General features: G+C 44.9%; 1 protein-coding gene across 1 annotated transcript in view; it reads left to right on the top strand.

Annotated features, from left to right (window-relative positions):
* The window catches only part of TAF3 (TATA-box binding protein associated factor 3), a 155,752-nt gene that overhangs the window by 122,858 nt on the left and 12,205 nt on the right, over positions 1-20,689 (top strand). Inside the window, exon 4 of the mRNA XM_047754526.1 lies at positions 7,284-7,366. Within this exon, the coding sequence (XP_047610482.1) occupies positions 7,284-7,366 (83 nt within the window). The remainder of the gene's footprint in view (positions 1-7,283; positions 7,367-20,689) is intronic.

Genomic DNA, 20,689 nt, shown 5'->3' with positions numbered 1-20,689 from the left:
TGACTTGGGGACAAGCTGTGACATGACCCGGCCCATGCGATGGAAGCCGACGGCCTCTATCACCCCAGGCAGGCGTCTGATGGAAGCTGATGGCAGGATGAGAACGTTGCGCCGTCCAGAGTAAGGGGCACTGTGTGTTCAGAAAAGTGCAGACCCTAGGACCCTGGAGAGAGCTTCCGTTCAGGTGCTGGGTTTCAAAGGACAGGCAGGGCCAGGCTCTCGGCTCGAGTGAGGTCAGTCATCAGAACTGTCAACGCAGCTCGTGATGCTCCGATCTGTCCCCAAACCCCGAGCATTTGCCCCCAAGTCATCTTTCATTGGACAGTTTGTTTTTAGAGAATGAGATGCAGTCTTCCCAGTTTGTGCCTTTGACAAAAGGTTTCCGTCGTCTTTCTATTTAATGTCTCGTTTCCAGCCTTTTCTCATCAGCTCTCATGATTAATTAACTAGTGCAATGAAGGGTTTTCAGTAAATAACCCCAGTAAGAAGGGGTAATATTTATTCCCTCCCTGTTTCTTAGAACCAACTGTTCCAAAAGGAAGCCAGTAACTTATGTTTACACGAGTACGTTTGAATTTATGGAAGTTTCCTGCAGGCCGTCTCCAAGGCTGCCGGGGCCCGAACGGAGCCCTTGCTGAGAGCCCAGCCCTGTTTTGGGAACGGTCCCCACGGGATCTCACTTGTACTTGGCCACAGCCCTGGTCTTCCGACAGTTCATCAGTGCCAGTTAGACTCCATTTCTGAATGGAAATAACATAAAGTCCGTAACTGTTAAGAGAGACGGCAGGACGGTTACCAGTTGCCATAGTTCAGCGTCCGAAATGTCAGGTTATTAAATTCAGCTTTTCACCAGTACTGTTTCTGGGGACTTACCCGACATATTCGCACAGATGGGAATCTGAACCAGCACTGGCTGAACCTGCTGTTTCCCGTGCCTTGCACACATATGTAGGTTTTTTTTTTTTTTTAAATGAAATAAGTTTAACATTAAAAAAAAATAGGAAATAAAACTTGGCCAGATTATATTGACAAAGCTGCCCATTACCTTTGCAGAGAGTCCCTGTCAGAAGATAAACTTTAAAGCTGGAATGCATGAAAGAGTTCCAAGATAGAATTTAAATTTAAACTGATTCTTTATAGATAAGCTTTTTAAAAATCCACCTCTTTGCTTCAAGTCAGGATTTTAAAAATAAATTTCCCCTTTAAATCTCTTGAGCGATTTTCATTTTTTGCAAGGCCGCACTGCTGGTGTCCTGGAAAAATGGAGAGTTAGAGCTTTATCAGTTGGTGCCCTGAGGTATGTGGCAAAGAAGCTAAATCCTTGAAGATTAGCAAAAAAAATGCAGCACATGGCAATAAGGGGCTTATATGACTACTAGTATTAGTTCAGGTGAAAGAAGTATTGCTTATACATAAAACTGGACAAATCCACTGACAATGTATTTTTAGTTAGCTACAAAGGAGTCTTATATTACTGGACTTTGCCTCTTTGGTGAATTGGGAAGCTTAGTAATCCACTGTAAATGCTCTTCTGCGCGCCCCAATTCTCGGCATCACTCTAAAGCACTGTTCTTTTATTTTAACCCTTACAGGTGCGTGCTGTCCCCAGGTTTGGGCTCAGGCCATTAAAAGACGGTGTTAGCCATACTGCTTAAGTAGTTGAAGTCATTTTCATCTAGTTTGTCGATTTCTGGGACAAACACACAAGAAGTTATTTCATGATTGAAATAATGTATTTTTAGTTTGGTAGGAATTCAGACAAAGTTAACGTAAGCATCTGGTAAGAAGTTTTTATTAGAAACCGTACTTTGGGATTAGCATCCTTATTCATCTTTTTCTACACTGGCTTGAATTTTATCTTTGAGTTAAATCAGATTTAGCTCCTTTAAGAATGGAATTCAAGTGTGTAGTATTTTTCAGTAGGATTACCATATGTCCTAGTTTGCCTGGGACAGTCCAGTTTACACCTGTTCTGTTCTGCGGTGTATATAACAGCTCCTGCTTTCACCCTCAGAGGTGGCTCTGGATGTTGTAGTCACCCTAATTGTAGGGAAGACATTGAGCTAAGCTAACAGGTTCTGAAACATTCACTAATTCAACTATATTACAAAATACCTGTTCCTACATTTATCCCATTTTTAATCTGACTTATCAAATATTTCTCCATTTTTGTTTGCTCGTGTTTTTACATATTTTATCATTTAACTTTTTAAAATAGTAGGTCATAAATTGACCATACCTTGATTCTTTTTTTCGGCCAAGCCGTTTAAGTCAGCATCAAAAATCTAGCCATTTTAGTTGAATGGTGGTAAGGCCAACGTTAATCTCTATTTCCATATTAACTAGTTAGTTTTCCAGAGAGAAAAAGATATTTTTTACAGTCAGCTCTAAGCCATCTCACAAGTATATGTCATTTACCACAAAGGACATTGGCAGAGAAACTGAATAACTCCATGCAAGACATCAGCACTACTAGAAAAAAGGACTCGCGATGCATGGCAGAGAGTCACGGGAGGCGTTCCTGTGTGGCTCGGCGGTTAAGCACCCTACATTGTCTCTGTGTGGTTCAGGTCGCTGCTGTGGCATGGGTTTGATTCCTGGCCTGGGCACTTCGGCATGTCATAGGCACAACCAAAAAACAAAACGAAAGAATCCCGGGAGTAGGATGGTGGGAGCGAGGAAGAATTTGGTGTCAGGAGGCCGGGCTTTCAGTCATTCACCTGCTAACTTTGTAACTCACCAAGCCAGGCAGGCTTTCTGAGCCCTCAGTGCACGTGGCCAGCAACACCTGCCACACCTGCCTGAGGAACACACTGGATTATCACGTACATGGGACATGCCTGGTGAACTGCTGCACCGTGAGTATTAGTTTGCAGCGCGGTGATGGCAAGGGACCGAAATGCCACGTGAAGCCCGATAATGGTAAAGGAGGTTTTCCAAATGCAAGGCAGACAGCTTTGTTTTTAGTACAGCTTTAGGAGGGGTTCTGTAAGCGCCTCATTCGTAGTATTGTGACTGAAGGCGTTTGCAACCTTACTCCCAATACTTCATCACCTGGAAGTGTGTGACCCTAACATTTTTTAGGATTGAAGAAATATGGGCACTCTATATAATTTTTCATTCTCTGAATTAAAAAAAAAAAACAAACCCACAATTATATTCAACCCTGGTTTGGGGAGTTCCTGTTGTGGCGCAGCGGAAATGAATCTGACTAGGAACCACAAGGTTGTGGGTTCGATCCCTGGCCTTGCTCAGTGGGTTAACAAGCCCGTGTTGCTGTGAGCTGTGGTGTGGGTCGCAGATGCGGCTTGGATTCTGCGTTGCTGTGGCTCTGGCGTAGGCCTGTGGCTACAGCTCCGATTCGACCCCTAGCCTGGGAACCTCCATATGCCACGGGAGTGGCCCTAGAAAAGGCAAAAAAGACCAAAATAAAAACAATAACAAACAAAAAAAACCCACAAATGTATTCAATCCTGGCTTTGGGAGTTCCCATCATGGCGCAGAGGAAATAAATCTGACTAGGAAGCATGAGGTTGCGGGTTCGATCCCCGGCCTTGCTCAGTGGGTTGAGGATCCGGCATTGCTGTGAGCTGTAGTGTAGGTTGCAGACATGGTTCGGATCTGGCGTGGCTGTGGCATAGGCTGGCAGCTGTAACTCCTATTCGACCCCTAGCTTGGGAACCTCCATATGCTGCAGGTGTGGCCCTAAAAAGCAAAAAGAAAAAAAAGAAAAAATCCTGGTTTTGCTATTTTTGTGACCTCAGACCAGAAAAGGAAAAGGAAACGGAAGAGAAAAAGGGTTGCTTCATGTATGACCAGTTTCCCTGTAAAATGGAAACCTGAGGACCTACCCCACATGTTTGTTAAAGAACCTAAATGGAAAATGTCTGAAAAATGACCAGACGCAATGCCTGGCAGACGCGGAGTGCCTGATAAATGCTTGTTTGTTTGGATATGTCTCTTTATTTTCCCACAGATAACACAGGTGAGAAAAATACAGACGCCTTGGTAGTTTACAAAATAAATGGGACCATCGGTTTTCAGATTTGTTTAGATGTGGGGATCCTGTGTTAAAAAAAGAAAGAAAGTAAACACAAAAGTGATCCGCAGGTCTTGCTCTGCCCCCACCCCGTGACCCTTGGTCTCCGAGGCTGTGAGGAAAGCCTCCCGATTAGGAACTGGGTAAATGAAGGAGACGTCTGCCGGGAGTGAGACTGCTTAGAGGAGCAGGTTTTGGTGGGGACGTTGGTAGGTCAAGGCTGACGTGTGATGAGATGAAATGGAATACTCACAGGACGTTCAGTTGAAATCCTGAAGCATTTTACACATATAATATATATATGTGTATGTATATTTAAAATATATATATATATATATATATATATATATATATATATATATATATATTTGTCTTTTTAGGGCTGCACCCACAGCATATGGAGGTTCCCAGTCTAGGGGTCCAATCGGAGCTGCAGCTGCCGGTCTACACCACAGCTCACAGCAACGTCGGATCCTTAACCCACTGAGCGAGGTCAGGGATCAAACCTGCAACCTCATGGTTCCTAGTTGGGTTCTTTAACCACTGAGCCACGACAGGAACTCCAGCATTATATATTTTGGTCTCAGTTCCATTCAGTTGCTAGTCTAAGAGAGGGAGATTTTGAAGGCAGGATATATTTAAAGCTTAGGACTGAAACCATGGGCATGGGTGAGATCCCTGGAGAGCGTGTGGGATGAGAGAGGAGAGGGCCAGGTGAGGTCCCGCAAAAGAAGAGGACGTGGATGAACGTGGAGGAGGGGCGCAGTGACCTCAGTGGAGAAGCAGACCGGGACGTTAAGAAAAAAAAAAAAAAGAGTGTCTAGAAAGCGTGGTCTCGGTGGTGTGGTTGGGCCAGAAAGTAGACGGAGAAGGAGTGAGGGTTGAATGGGGATGAAGAGACGGAGAGAATGAAGCGACGAGAAGAAAACGCGAGAGGTCGTCAGCTAGAGCTCGAAGCGGGGAGGTGTCTAATTTTTTTAATAAGAGAGATGAGCGCCTTTGAAAGCTGCATGAAAATAGCTGGTGGATCTGAGAGGTTGAAGATGCTGCACATAAGGAGGAAGCTTCTTTGGAAAATGGACGAGATGGACGCTGGTAGAACTGTGGGTGCAGAGAAGTCTGTAGGGTGCAGAAGGAGTTCAGCCTTGTGGCCTCGATGTATGTGCCTGTGGAGTTTGAAGAGCAAAAGAGGCGAGGAAAGGAAATCACGGAATAGGTCTTAAAAGATGAGGTTTGGAGTTCCCGTCGTGGCGCAGTGGTTAACGAATCCGACTAGGAACCATGAGGTGGCGGGTTCGATCCCTGCCCTTGCTCAGTGGGTTAAGGATCCGGCGTTGCCGTGAGCTGTGGTGTAGGTTGCAGACGCGGCTCAGATCCCGCGTTGCTGTGTGGCTCTGGTGTGGGCCGGCGGCTGCAGCTCCGATTGGACCCCTAGCCTGGGAACCTCCATATGCCGCGGGAGCGGCCCTAGAAAACACAAAAAGACCAAAAAAAAAAAAAAAAAGATGAGAAGGTTTGAAATCATTGGCTACGATTGATTTTCAAAATATGTCTTAAGCACTCACTATGTCAGAGCCTCTGATAGGCACCAGAAAACAGCAACAGACAGAGCAGACGTGGCTAGTCTGGCTGGTCACCCAAAGAAACAGGAGGTAGTGCAGGCAGAGAAGAAACTCTTGTTTTGAGAAAAGGCTGCAGTTGCACGGTTTTTCCCGTGGAGTTACTCAGGGCTTAGAGGAGGATTTCCGATGGGTCTTAGACAAACGGTGAAAAGACCGAGAGGCCCGGGGGCTGAGGATGCTTGTAGGATAAATCGTGTGTCCCACAGACACCAGCTGAGTGCCTCCCGTGTGCCACACGCTGTGCGGGAGAATGATGGGCGTTGTAGACCTTGATGGGACAGTGGCTGAAGGAAAAACCCAAGAAGGGGACAGGTGAAAACGTTGCAGAACTCGGAGATTTGATCAATGCACTGTGTATTTATTATATGATCTAATGAGCACTATGTTATAAAATCATTCCCCTTTAGCACCCCTGCAGTGTTATGATATAATTCTTGAGCTTAAAATATGTACGGCGGTGGCTGCCCTGGTTGCCCCCGTGCCTCGGGGTGCCCACTGAGGCCAGGGGTGCTGAAGATCCCGTAGCGCCCCGGTCAGCAAAGAACTGTCCCACCAAAAGTGCCAGTAAGACCCCTGTTGGAAAGGTCTGACGTAGACAGTAATTCGAACTGCAGAGCTTTTGTTCATTCTGTTCCTTCAAACACGGATCGTGCCGTGTAGGATCTTCAGACCAGAACCGTGAAGGGTCCCTTAACGTGCACTTAACTCGTGTGTTCCCTTCTGCCTGTGAGCCCACATGATTGTGAGCTCTTCAACTTACCCAGCAGTCATTGCTTCCCTGTGAGTCCTTTCAAAGTAGGGGTTTTCTTTTGCAGGATGTCAAGTTAATTTTCTACTAGCCGAAACACGGGACGGTGTAATGCTGTAATTATACCTGCTGTGTCGGTTTTCTTCTGTGATGATGTAAACTTAAGATCTTGAGTTTCATGTTTTTCGAGGCCCGTAAGTAGTTGCATTTTATCTTAAAGCTAGCCCTACATTTTTTTTTTCTTGTTTAAGTGACAATTACTTAAATGTTCCACTGAATGACCTTGGTAAACATTTTTTGTTTAAAAATTCTAACAATAGGGAGTTTCCATTGTGGCTCAGTGGTAACGAACCCAACTAGTAATCCACGAGGATGTGGGTTCCATCCCTGGCCTCCATCAGTGGATTAAGGATCCGGCATTGCTGTGAGCTGTGGTGTAGGTCACAGATGTGGCTCAGATCTAGTGTTGCTGTGGTGTAGGCTGGAAGCTGCAGCTCCGATTCGACCCCTAGTCTGGGAACTTCTGTATGCTGTGGGTGTGGCCCTAAAAGACAAAAAAAAACAAAAAACAAAAAAATTTTTTTAAATTCTAAAAATAAAATCCAAGAAACTAGTCAAAACTAAGAAAATACAGAAATAATGCCCATATTTCCTAAAGTGTTTAAAAATTTGCAGAACTTCTCATGATGCCCGGTAGTCTTCAGTTGTTGAGAAAGGAAAACAAACTAGCCCAGGTTATCTTTGGATCTAGCATCTTAGTCACATTTGAAATTTAAAAGCTTATCAGTTTTGTGGAGATGAGGAAGTGGGAGAAAAGGGAGGAGGTACTTCTGTTGAAAAAATGTGTTTGACTCTCGTGTTCTCTCTTCCACAGATAAAAGTGGAGCCGGTGGTCCCGGCCCCCAGCCCGGTCATCCCCAGGCTGACCCTTCGAGTCGGAGCGGGCCAGGACAAGATGTGAGTACAAGCGCTTGCCCGGTTCAGCTGCACTAGCTGGGCCTTGGCCTTCTCTTCTCCTTCCTAGCGGGCGTAGAACCTGCAGACCTTTGCCTGTGCGAACTACAGGGTCAAGCTTTATTTTGAGAAGTCTTCATTTTCAAATCTTTACTGGTTTCTTTCTCACAGTAAATTCTCGCTCTTTGTTCAACATATAGGATCTTTTTTTTTTTTTTTTTAATCTTTTTCTTTTTCTGGTTCTTTTTCTCTTTTTTAAAGACAGGCAGGATGTTGTTTCTGTGTAGTTGGAAAGGCCCTGGGTATCTGAAAATTAAGAGACTATGTGTTGAATGGATTGCTACCACACTGTATCGGGTGGTGTCATGTGGAACTCCCTCCAGTGTGTGTTCTCTGTCACCAGGACAAAGAGAAAAGACTCGTCTTGCTCAGGTGGCACATGGTTTTATTCTGCGCATATAAACAAGGAGACTGCCAAAGGCTGGGTGAAACAGTGTGTGATAGTAACAACTGAAGTCCCAACTCTCTGCCCTTTTTTAAAAATGATTTATATTTTTCCCATTATAGTTGGTTTACAGTGTTCTGTTAATTTCTACTGTACAGCAAAGTGACCCAGTCACATGCGCGCGCACACACAGACACACACACACACATTCTTTTTCTTACATTATCCTCCATCAGGCTCCATCACAAGGGACTAGATAGAGTTTCCAGTGCATGTGCAGCCGGATCTCATTGCTTATCCATTCCAAAGGCAATAGTTTGCATCTATGAACCCCAAATTCCCAGTCCATCCCACTCCCTCCCCCTCCCCCTTGGCAACCACAAGTCTGTTTTCCAAGTCCATGAGTTTCTTTTCTGTGGAAAGGTTCATTTGTGCCGTATATTAGATTCCAGATATAAGTGATATCACGTGGTATTTGTCTTTCTCTTTCTCACTGACTTCACTTAGTATGAGAGTCTCTAGTCCAGCCATGTTGCTGCAAATGGCATCTTTTGTTCTTTCTTATGGCTGAGTAGTGGTGTTGTTTTTTGGGTTTTTTTTTTTAAAAAAAGAGAGAACTAGAAACGTAAACCCCATGTTTGCTGTTTATTTTCTTAATTTTCACGGAGTCATCACACCAGCCTACCCCTCTTCAAAGTAAATTAGTTGGTGCGGCTTCTTTTCTTCATCTCTGAGGGATGAATTTAGACCACGAGTGATCTTACATGGTCCTAACAAGGTGGTGAAACTTCGATTTTTTAAGAAAAAAAAAATCATTCTTCTAAAATCATACTGTACATCATTTAAATGAATTTTATAAGCTCAATGTGCAAGTTTACAACCTTATTTTTTTTACCAGTAAGCCTGAAAATGGATTAATTTACATTGCAAACAGTCAAATATTGTGTAGAAAATAGGCTTACAAGGCATTTGACTTTCATTCAATTTTTAGCCATAAAAATGAAAATAAGAGCCATGAACTTATCTATTTAGCAGGTAGAATAGACAAAGGAAATTCGCTTTGTGTTCTCATGGTTCATTCCATCAAGACATCATTCATATACTTAAGATATTGGAAGGTGTGAGAAACAGATCCTATGACTCTGGAACAAAATGTCCAGTATTGGGAAAATTATAATACCCAGACCTTCTGGACAAATTGTCTTTGAAAGTACATCATTATACAACAAGCGTGCTTTCTGATATTTGGGTATATAACTCCCATATTATATGAATTATTAATCATTTGACCAAAATTAGACATAAGGAGATACTTATACTGAACAAAGGAATAAATTAAGGGAAATAAATCACATTTTAAATGTAAAAAGGGAGAAAAAAAGAGACCCAAGCTACATAGCCATAGGGTTGTATATAAAATGTAATCTAATCAGAAAACTTTGTTTTCCTTTTCTTTTTGCTCTTTTTTTTTTTTTTTTAATGTTTATTGCTCTTTTAAACCTAAATCAGGGATCAGCAAACTGTGGCCATGGCCTGTCCATCCCGCTCTCTGTTTTTTATGGCTCACAAGCCAAGAATTGTTGAAAAAACATTAAAAGAAGAATGATATTTTGTGACACATGGAAATTTTATGAAATTAAAAGTAATCTTTTATTGTTATAGCATAAGGATACCTGGCTTATGCTTTGGCAGTAACGATGGAAGGGAGACGTGGATTCATATAAACGTGCCTTTACTAAGTGTGTGTACACCTGGGGGTGTAACGATGCTCTCTTGAAGAGGGATTAGTGAGTCGGCTAGGATTCGAAGGAGGGAGTGTGAGTGGTCTGGGGAGGGGGCTGTTTACTGCTAAAGAACCGGCAGAGAGCAGAGTCTTTTGAAATTATCGGAAAAAGAAAAGGCTTTGCAGGGTTCAGATTGTACCCTCTCGTTGGAAGACCTTGAAGACAATATTCGCTTTCTAAATCTTACATGAAGAAATCATGTCTTTGGCCCTTTATCCAGGAAAGAGCTTTGAGGTCGGATTATTTCCTCTTTTCTCTATTACTGTGCCTTGAAGCCAAACAGAGGGACCTTGTTTTTCCCTTGATGGAAGGGGCCTGGAAACTGTATTCTAAAGGGTCTGCCCAGTACCTCCTTGTGATAGGGTTGCGATTCAAGGTGACTTTGTAAGGACCTTAAATTCCTCTAACGGGTCCCCCAGTGGTGGGTTTCCAGAGTCTGCACGGAAGGTGGAACTAAAATGCTCACCCTGAAGTTTCTATCTCCGCACTCCATTGTTTGCTGGGCTGGTAGGAATGGGGAGACAGCCCATTCAAATGCATGGTGCAGCAACTGGGTCTGGCCTTGATGCCGGGAAAGAAGGGAGGTCTCAGCTTGCCCAGGAGTGGCCACCTGGATGAGGACCTTGAGGTCCCACTGGACTGGGTGACGGAGCGGATGGCGACGGCATGTCCGCTGTCACGGGATGGGCAGGTGGCAGCACAGGTGCCGTGTGGATATCACAGCCTTGTTGTTTACCGCGACCGTTTCTTTTGAGCAAGCGTGGGAAGATTGGGCTCACTTTTGACATTCGTTCATTTACTCGTCTCTGTGAAGAAAGCCGAGGGCAGTAACGTGATGGGGTCCCTTTGGGGTGGGACTTAAGGATTGTCCAGAAGGACGTGGCAGAGCAGGGCCTGCACGCCTCTAAGTTTCCACATGTGCTTATATTTATAAAGCTTAAAATTCTGTGGCGAGAACTTCTCATAAAACCAGATAACTTTAAGCGTCAGGAACGTGTCAAGAAAAAAGGTACCTCCGTAAAGATCTGGGGATGAATGGCTTGGGGGGTTAAGCATGTCCCCCCTCACGTTCCTCCGTCTGCCCCTCGGGGCTTCTCCGAGGGCGGAGGGGCCCTCCTGCCAGCATGTTATCTGTGTGGTCAGCGCGGCTGCTGTGTTGGAGGAACCGCGAGCCGGGCCTGCTCTGCGGACATCGCCGCCCTTGTGCAGTGAGTTCACCAGAGAGGGGCAAGGAGCGGGGCCCCTGCAAACATCCGGAAACACTCAGCCTTTGTGCCAGGAAATAACTGGTGCTATATCCGATCACGTGGCGTGGAGTCACACATGAGGCCTTTCAGGAAAACAGTGTCATCGCCGTGAAGAACTCTAACTTTTCTCTTGGCTCACAACAGGCGTTCTCTTTTACAGATTTAATCCTTTCCCCAGAACATGCAAGTTAAGCTGAGATGCTTTCCAATGACTCCCCAACTGCTGGCAATTATACAGTTTTCTTTCTGCTAACATTTTGTCACCACAGCCATGAGAATGATCAGATTTCTTATAATTGAGGAAATTCTTTCATTAATCAGACCTCTCTCAGCAGAGGTGCTGAAAATTTGGTGATTTCCTTTGCATGTAAGTAATTCAGCTTTTTTGTCGCAGTTCATAGAGTTTAGCTTATGCCTGGGAGGAGGCTTCTTGATAGTTTTCTAAATCATTTATATATACTTTAAAAATGGGAGCTAGAACTTTGCTCATTCATCTTGAGAAGTAAATTGTTCAAGCTTTAAAAATATAAAATATGTATTGATATTTGTTGTCTTTTTCGTGATCCAAACTTTTCTGATTAACTTGTTTTGACGGGACAACGAGAAATAGAGAATAACCATGGGCAATTAGAAAAATAATCATTTAAAATATTTTTAAAGAAAGTAAGCATTTTATATTTTATGTAGCCACATTTAACTGAAAGACATTTAATAGGTGAACTGTGTATAGTGGTGTTTTCGTGACAAGTTCTTTAAAAAAATAATAGCCATGATTTTTATCCCACTTTCCGCATTTTTTCTATATTTAAGATGTTGCTTATTCATATGTAAATTTTTTCCCACTCTAAACAAATTTAGGGTGACTTAAAGTAAGCACTTAAAATAAGGTTATTAGAAAATGGAAACAGGAAACCAAGACCAAGGAGAAAAAAAAGAAGGAAACAATTGGCACATCAAATATGATTACAACTTCTTAGTAGCGAGTGCAGAGTGAAATACTTTTTTTGTTTGTTTTTGAAACTTCAGCAGATGGAGATTCCCAGGCTAGCGGTCAAATCAGAGCTGCAGCTGCTGGCCTACACCACAGTCACAGCAACTCAGGATCTGAGCTGCATCTTCAGCCTTCACCACAGCTCACAGCAATGCTGGATCCTTAACCCACTGAGCGAGGCCAGGGATCAAACCTGCATCCTCATGGATGCTAGTCAGATTCGTTAACCGCTGAGCCACAGCGGGAACTCAGGAGTGAAATGCCTTTTTAAAAAGGAAGGTACCTCTTAGTTTCTCAGGAGTAAGGTTTTTCAAGACCCTGAATTTGAAGTTTTTATTTCCACAAGCAACCAGATGGCAAGAACAGCATCTTCCACAGGCACTTTTACAGCAGATAAAAGGCATTTTTTATTTGATTATTTCTTACACCAGCCCCTGACCAAAATGGGTATAGGCAGCCTAGCAGCACCCCCAGAGGAGGGGACTCTGTAAACGGCTTCTCTTCTCTCCTTGAAACACTTATTTATTTATTTATTTATATCAGTCAGGACTCTTGGTTGCAAGAAACAGAAACTCTCAAGGAAACAGAGTTAAAAGGGGTTTACTTGACTTCAGGCGAGGTGGTATCCAGGGTGCAAAGAGTGTCGTTAAGACTCTGCTCACCTTCTTTTCCTCTCTCTTGCCTCGTGTGACGGCAGAGATGGCCCGCGTGGCTGTTGGCCGTCGCGGTTCTTCGTGCTCACGGGCTGAGTTCCCCTTTCACAGCAGCCGTGGTCAGTTTCCCCCAGGAGCCACGGCCAGGTCGCTAGCCCCGGTGGGAGAGGAGGTAGCCCTGCCAGAAGGGGAAATGGTAAGTTCCAGAAGGAAAGGAGGACTCTCTTACCAGAATAAGGGATGAGGGGCAGGCAAAACCAATTGATAATGCTTTTATTTTATTTAGGGAAAGGCAATCAAATTCATATTTTTATAAAATCACACTGAGGGTAGAGCAGGGAAGCTTATTGGTTTAAAAAAAAAAAAAAAAAGATCCTTTAGGAATAGAGTTCAAGAACATTTCAGAACGTCATCCTGTCAGACCTGGAAAGCCTTTGGCTCTTCTATTTTTAATTTGCTTCCCTTCCCATAAAACTGCCTTCTTTGATTAAAAAAGAAAAAGAAAAAAAGATTGAAAAGTGTTGATAGTTTTCTTTGTTTTGCCCTAGTTAACTTGCCCTGATACTGAAACATGTCCTAGGTATTTTGCCCATATTGGAAGCTAAATACCAAGAACAATGACCCCCCCCCCCCCAATAAGTATATAAACATTTTAAAAACTTAAGAATGACTATATTTAAAACTGACAGCAAAGGACTTACTTTTAATGGTAGTGAGAGATGGTAGCACTCCAAATGAAATTTCCTAGCGGCTGAACACTGAATACAGGACTTACGGACCGTGTTTGTTATTCTTGCCACCTCGTCGCCCTTACAGATTCAGCAGCCCCAGGCCAGATATCTTGGCTAGAAATCCGAAAGGCAGCAGGCCGATAAAATTCTTCCTACTTGGGTCTTCAGCCCTTTTCTGATTTTTCCAGACTAGAAGATCTCCGACCTCCTGCTATCACTGTCTCATTTTTACTGAGCTAAAAAAGTTAGGATGGGAGTTCCCGTCGTGGCGCAGGGGAAACGAATCCGACTAGGAACCATGAGGTTGTGGGTTCGATCCCTGGGCTCACTCAGTGGGTTAAGGATCCAACATTGCCATGAGCTGTGGTGTAGGTTGCAGATGCGGCTCAGATCTAGTGTTGCTGTGGCTGTGGTGTAGGCTGGCAGCTGTGGCTCTGATTAGACCCCTAGCCTGGGAACCTCCATATGTTGTGGGCTCGGCCCTCAAAAGACAAAAGCCAAAAAGAAAAAAAGTTAGGATGACACCTCCCAGTTTAATTTCTTCCCCTGGGACACGGTAGTTTGTTGACCAACACCAAAGATGCAGCATGTTGAGGGAAAAAAAAAAAAGTATGCTGTTGGAAAAACTAGCTTTAGGTTTTGGGGAATGCCTTTTACTACGTAGTAAAGCAGGTGGAAAGATTCTAATCAAAGCACTTCCATCTTCCTTGTAAACAATTACAGCAGTTCCTACACAGATGCCACATTAGAAGACTGGGGAAAATTTACTGGATTCCATTCTAATGCAATTAGAGCTAATTTTGTTCTTTAAATGAATAAAAGGTCAGCTAGTAAATCTAGCTTATCTTGAGTCCAGACTTCAATAAATTGTTTTATTTAATTTGTTGTAAAAGATCTTATCCTTAATGGGTCTAGGTCTTATTAGTTCACTTAGGTTTTAAAATATTTATGACCACCTTTTTAGATATGATTTGAGTGATAGTTGGAAAGTTTCTCTCTGCGGTGTTATCGAGGCCCGAGATCACTAATTGAGTGAATATAGGAAGGTACTTAAGATGTGTTATCTAGAAAAAGCTGATGCGAACTTGCAGAATTTAAATGTTCTTTAACCTGTGACAGGCAGAGATAATTTAGCTATATCATGGTAACCTTTTGGATACTATCTGACTATAATTTCCCCTAAAGATCAAACTACTCACCCTGCTAGTGTTTAAAGAGAATATATACCTACTGATGAAAATGCTCTTATTATTACTGACAACACCACCGGAAACTTAAATTCTTTGCATTCTGTGGTTCGCTGCCGTTTGGTGGGGCTTTAGTATGAAGACACCTCGATAAAGACCTCAGGGGCACAGCGCTGCTTCCTCCTCTCTGTCCCACTCCCGCCTCTGATAGTCGTGTCCCTGCCCGAGCTTTGTCGTTTAGAACATTGAGCCCTTGCAAGTGCAGCTGCCAAACTCTCAGCGCAGGGGTTGGGTGGAGGGCCATGTCACCGTGGGGTCGGACTAGCCGCATTACCCCGTTTGCATTTGCTCTCTGGTCCTGGCCCTGCATCTGCCCTCACAGCTTGTCCTCCAGGCTCCAAGGGGCCCAGCGCCCCCCCCCGGCCTCTGGGATCAGCCCTTTCTCCATCCTCGCCTCTCCCGCCTGCGCCGCCCGGGAAGTTCTTCCCCTTCGTCACCGCCTCTCTTCTGCATCTTCCTCTCCTTCCTTCTCAGCTCTTCCCCTGGCCGTGGGTTCTGCCATCCTAAACCCTCTCGCCTTCACCAGCCTCCCCTCCAGGTGAGGGCAAGGCCACATCGAGTCGTCTTCTCATTCTCACGTCTCAAAACTTAATTCCTCATATGTACTTTCTTTCGACTGTTTTTTCCGAGTTTGTTCCTAAACTCACGACATTCTGCTTTCTGCCCTGGAAAAGCTTCTGAAGCTTCCCGTTAAGGTGATAAGCGTGCCCCAAGACCGTGCCACAGTCCTGTGACGTCCGTCCTTCCTGCAGTTGGGACACCGTTGTCCCCGCCCAGCCCCAGCCCTTCCTGAAACTCCCTATTCCTTGTTTTTCCTGATGCTACTACTCTGATTATTTCGCCATCATTGCTTCTGTTTTCCTTTCGTCGCTTTTTCTTTCTCTTCTTGTCCATGTGCCCTGTTCTTTCTCCCCTAAAGTTTCTCTTTCACTTTTTTCAAAACTATGCAATGATGATTCCCAGATCTTTATTTCCAGCTCAGGTTTCTCCCCTAAGATGCAGGCCAGTCTGCCCAGTTACCTCTCAGAAAGTTGGACTGGAAGGCTGAGAGGCACCCCACGCATAGTGTTTCCAAATTAAACACACCATTATTTCCCTAACCTTGTACGTCTTATTTATTTTTTTAATTTGTTGATCATGAAACCAGAGCTTCCATGTTCAAGCCATCTTGGTTTGAGAGAGTAACTTGAAAGAAGACAAACACACTCTGCCTCGGAGACCTGGAGGTTGTGTTTGTGTCATGACACCAGACTGAGCATCTGAAAACTAAGACAGGAAGGCCTTCTGGCACCAAAATGTTGTTCTGAACAACATTCAAGGAAAGAGACCCTTTCCTGGGAAGTGTCCCTTGACTGTCCCCTGAGCTCTCAGCATCCCAGGCAACACCTTCAAGTCGGGGTCCCTCCCCCTCGTCTGACTGCAGTGGTCGTCAGCGCCAGAGGAGGAGAGGGGTCTGCATCCCAGTCACAGGCCTGCAGAGGCGCCTTGGGCTAAGAAACGCAGAGCCCTTCGGTACCAGAGCTGTTGTGCTTCCTGGAGAGAATAACAGATGTTTCAGTTTTCCACTTTCCAAAGCAGGTACCGAGCACAGATCACCTTACACTCGCCTGACCTCTAAGCTCCTCCCCCCAACTCTAAAACTTCCAGTGGATTCAAATTCCCATTGTGGCTCAGTGGGTTGAGGACCCAGCGTTGCCGTGAGCTGTGGCGTAGGTCACAGGCATGGCTCAGATCTGGCGTGGCTGTGGCTGTGGCTGTGGTGTAAGCCGGCAGCGGCAGCTCTGATTCACCCCCTACCCTGGGAACCTCCATATGTCACAGGTTCGGCCCTTAAAAAAAAACCCTCCAGCGTCACAGAAGCACGACCCCGCTCCCCCACTCCGAGAATGGGTCTCTCCCAGCCTCCCCCACCCACAGCCAGCCCATCCCCGGCTCCTCTCAGCTTTACCTGCAGTATTTCTCAGTTTCCTACCCATTCCTGCTGCGGCTCAGAACCCTTAAAGCCCCTGGCGGCTTGGGTTTGCACGTCCTGCACTCCCACGGGGCTTGCAGTTTCCTGTACAGAAGAGGATGTTTTTCCTCTTTTAATTCCTTTCTCAAGTTGTCCCATTTGCCTCCCGGGCCTCCACCTCCCTGTCTTTTCACCAGAGTAACCCATATTCATCTTTTAAAATGCATTCGTCATTAAGGCAAGTGATCAGAGCCCACCTTCCCGTCCCGACCCCCGGCCAGCCATCCTTCCAAGGGCGTCCCGCGTCCTGTGCTTCATACAGACAGCCTGGGCGACTGTCTCCTCTCCCAGCCAGGAGTTTCTTGGAAGTCGAGGGTGGGCTCCGGTCTCCTTTAGCTCAGCTGCGGAAGAGCAGGTGACCTCGGGCCGGGCCATACATATTTGTCGGGATGGATTCACCGAGTGAGGCAGTCTCCCAGCTGCTGAGCCAGAGAACTGACTTTCACCCTGTTTGAACGAGCTTTCATAGATTTGAACTAGTATCAAAATAAAAGTCTAATTGAGTTAATTTTCCAGAATGGCTGTAACCTCACAAGCACCTCTGTTCTTGTCAAGTAGAAACCCCTGGAGGAAGAGGGTTAAAGAGGATGGAGGGAGCGGCCGCACAGCCCTGCAGCGCCGGGGAAGGGCTGCAGGCGCTGCTGACGTCCGCTGTCAAAGGTGCGCCTCTCCCTGTCCCCCCCACTGGGCCGGTTATTTGAGTGATGAGAGGACGCTGAAGAGAAGCTGCTTGAAAGAACTGGAAGGTCCTACAAGTGGGGTGACTAAGTTTCCAAATGTCTTGTCCTACGTAGTATAAAGTCGGGCGTTCTGTAGGCCACGGCAAAGAGAAATGTGGGCTTTTTATGAAGCCCTGCATTATCTGTACAATAACAGAGGTGCTACTCATACACTGAGCAGATGAAAATGACAGCCCTGGATTTGAGAATATCGTCATCAGGATAGCTTTCCCCCTGGAGTACACTCACTGATTGTCTATCTTTGGCTGTCTATGCCACGCGTACTAGGCTCTTCATCTGTTACTTCTGCTGCTTTCATCCACCAAGATGAAAAGACGTGTGTGTGTGTGTGTATACATATATTCTATATATATAGCATATATATGATATTTTCCATGCTATTTACAGAGGAAGGTAAAAATTCATGTAAAGCATGGTGATTTTTGATGAAGACACAGCAGCTATTATCAAATTTTAACATATTTTAAAGTAGTAGTGTTGAGTCTTCCAAGCATGACTTCAGTAATAAGTGAATATTATAGCACTGCAGTGAGATACAAATCTTAATCACAATCTTGTTCACTTTTCAAGTTCACTGACTATCCTCTTACTGCTTTTAATGTTTTCAAATAACTGGGATGTTATTTAATCCTAGAGTGAATGACTGAAGGAGCGTCTGTCTGTGTGTTGATATTTTAGGTTAATTTGCACCTTTAGCATATTTTCCTGTGAAAAGCATCCCACCCTCCTCTGTAGACTCCAGGCTCAGAGAATAAAAGTGAAGTTTCATCTGTGCTGAATAGTTCAGTTCCACTTGGTTTTGCTTTTTCTTACTAAAGGCACCCTCTCTTGGCTGGAGAGAAGCAGAAGCTTTTCTGAAATCACAAAATCTTTCAGAAGTTGTGACTCCAGGGAATTAGGTTTTTGAAAGGAACCCTGACGGTGCCATAGACAACACCCTCACGATTTTACTTTTTCAAAAATTGTTTCACATTTGAAAAATACTAATTTTGATTGCGTACATAATAAAAGCGTGTGGAAGATGAGACACTTGTGCCAAGGGTAAATTTGAATCAGGACCATAGACGTAGTCACAGCAGAAGGTGGAAAGTGTTCAAGTCTAAAGATCCATCTCATGATGCACAGGTTCCAGGTGGTTCCTTCCAGCTGGGAAGGATCAGAAGAGACTGGAGTAGAATTTGAGGAGAGCCCTCAAATAAAGTCTCCCGGAGTAACTGTGTGTGTGTGTGCTTGTGTCATCAACACAATACCGATGGAGGTTTATTCATGTCTGTGGATGTTTGACTTGTAGGCAGTTTTATAAATTTAATTTTCTGAATATGGAAGACATTCATCTGCCTCCCAAGTTGACACTGTATAACAAGATAGAGGCCAAGAGGGCTTGCTTTCCTCCGTTTCCCTCTGTGTGTGTCCTTGCCCTGGAGCTTACCGTTTTTCTTTTCTCAGTATCGTTTTGTATAGCTTTTAGTAAATATGAGAAAATATGCATTATTTAATACTTATCTATGGGAGTTCCCGTCATGGCTCAGTGGTTAACAAATCTGACTAGGAATGATGAGGTTGTGGGTTTGATCCCTGGCCTTGGTCAGTGGGTTAAGGATCCGGGATACTCATCAAAGCGGCTGAGGTCACTGCTGTGGCGCGGGTCAGATTCCTGGCCCAGGAACTTCCACGTGCTGCGGGCATGGCCAAAAACAAAAACAAAAACAGAAATGAAGATTCTACAGTGGCTATATTTTCCTCTAATTACTTCATGCACTCTGTTTCATTTTTCAAATAGGTCATGCCTGAATTAAAAGATAAAATGTTTGCTACTTAGTATGTACTTGGGTTATGACAAGATAAGATGATGTCAGGATTCAAGAGGCAAGCCATGAGCCTGAGGAATTAAATCCATTTACAGTTATGTGCTGATTATATGAATGCAAAAAGTTGAGCTGTGAGGATCAAGAAGAATAAGAATAATGACTGATTTGAAGAATGAACATAAAACTGATTCTCTTAATTGTCTTTGGGTATTTGTTCCTTTTTGATCACATGTGAAAGATGGAAATGACTCTGTTACAATTGGGCATTTTAAGTACTGTTGCTCACAAGTGTAACTTCTCCTGAATTCTGAATGTTTACGCATGGACCTAAATGAGATGAGTATTTGGTATATCAATTTGCTGTTTCTGTATAACAAATAACCCAAAAGCTGAGCCGCTAAAGCAGTAAGCGTGTGTTTCTTCCTGGTTTCCCAGGGGTCAGGGATGTGGGTGCTTCTGCCTCCAGTCTCTCTGAGGCTGCTGCCCGGGGCCGAGGTCCCTGGACGGCCTCCCCGGGGCTGGAGGACAGACTGCGGGTGCAGGCGGGGCTGTCGGCAGCAGACCCCAGTGTCACACAAGCCTCTTCCTAAGGCAGCACTAGGGTCCTTGTGACTTAGCGTCTGGGTCCCCCAGAGCAAGGCCGAAGCTGCAGCGTTTCTCCTGGCCCAGCTCCGGCGTCGCACACAGTTGCTCTCACAGTAGCCCGTTAGCCGTCCAAGTCAGAGCCCACCGCATCTGCAAGGAGATGACGCTGGGTGGCAGGGCCTCTGGAGGCTGACCGCCACGCTTGGCCTTAGTGTTTCTGGGACTTTTAAAATAGGAGTGAGGGAGTTCCCGTTGGGGCTCAGCGGTAATGAACCAGACTAGTATCCATGAGGATGTGGGCTTGATCCCTGGTCTCGCTCAGTGGGTGAAGGATCCGGTGTTTCCGTGAGCTGTGGTGTAGATCACAGATGTGGCTCAGATCCTGAGTGGCTGTGGCTGTGGCTGTGGCTGTGGTGTAGGCCAGAAGCCGCAGCTCCAGTTCGACCTGGGAACCTCCATACGCTGCAGGTGTGACCCTAAAAAGACAAAATAAATAAATAATAAAAATAAGAGTAAGAAAGCAAAACAGGGATGTTTCATATAACTGCTGACAGAACTCTGCGGTTTTATAGAAACATATAGTCAAATCTCAGTGGTCTTTGTCTACTGTAAGGAGGGGTTAGTGTAAAATACAGCATGGGAATCTGTTGCACGTGGTATCGCAAGAGGAGCATGGTATTTCTGAGACTGATGAGTTTTAAACCTGAAGAAGAAAAGCGAGTTGTGGCTTGAACACCCATGTTTATCCAACATCACAGAACTTCCCTGTTGAGACATTTATGTGAAATTCATAGAGGTGCCGCAGTAGCTTTTACCTGTGCATCATTTTGTTACCACTCAAAAATGGCTGTTGGCTTTTAGGGGGAAGAGGTGAGCCACTGGGAGGGAACTTTAGAACTTGGTGCAGTTCAGTCCAGTGAGTCGGACTTTGATCATTTCGATGGCCGACTTCAGAAGGCTGGCACCCAGTCGCTGGGTGCTGAGGATCGTTCCTCATGGTCAGACATGTCCAAGTCGTGTTTGCCCCTCACCTCCGAGGCTCTGTGGGGCTGGAGAGGTGAGGGCTGGCCCCTGGTTGACTTGT

Source organism: Phacochoerus africanus, chromosome 12 (assembly GCF_016906955.1).
Source record: "Phacochoerus africanus isolate WHEZ1 chromosome 12, ROS_Pafr_v1, whole genome shotgun sequence".
NCBI classification, from domain to species: domain Eukaryota; kingdom Metazoa; phylum Chordata; class Mammalia; order Artiodactyla; family Suidae; genus Phacochoerus; species Phacochoerus africanus.
The sequence above is the reverse complement of the archived record's forward strand: the minus strand, read 5'-3'. Positions and strand labels throughout refer to the sequence as shown.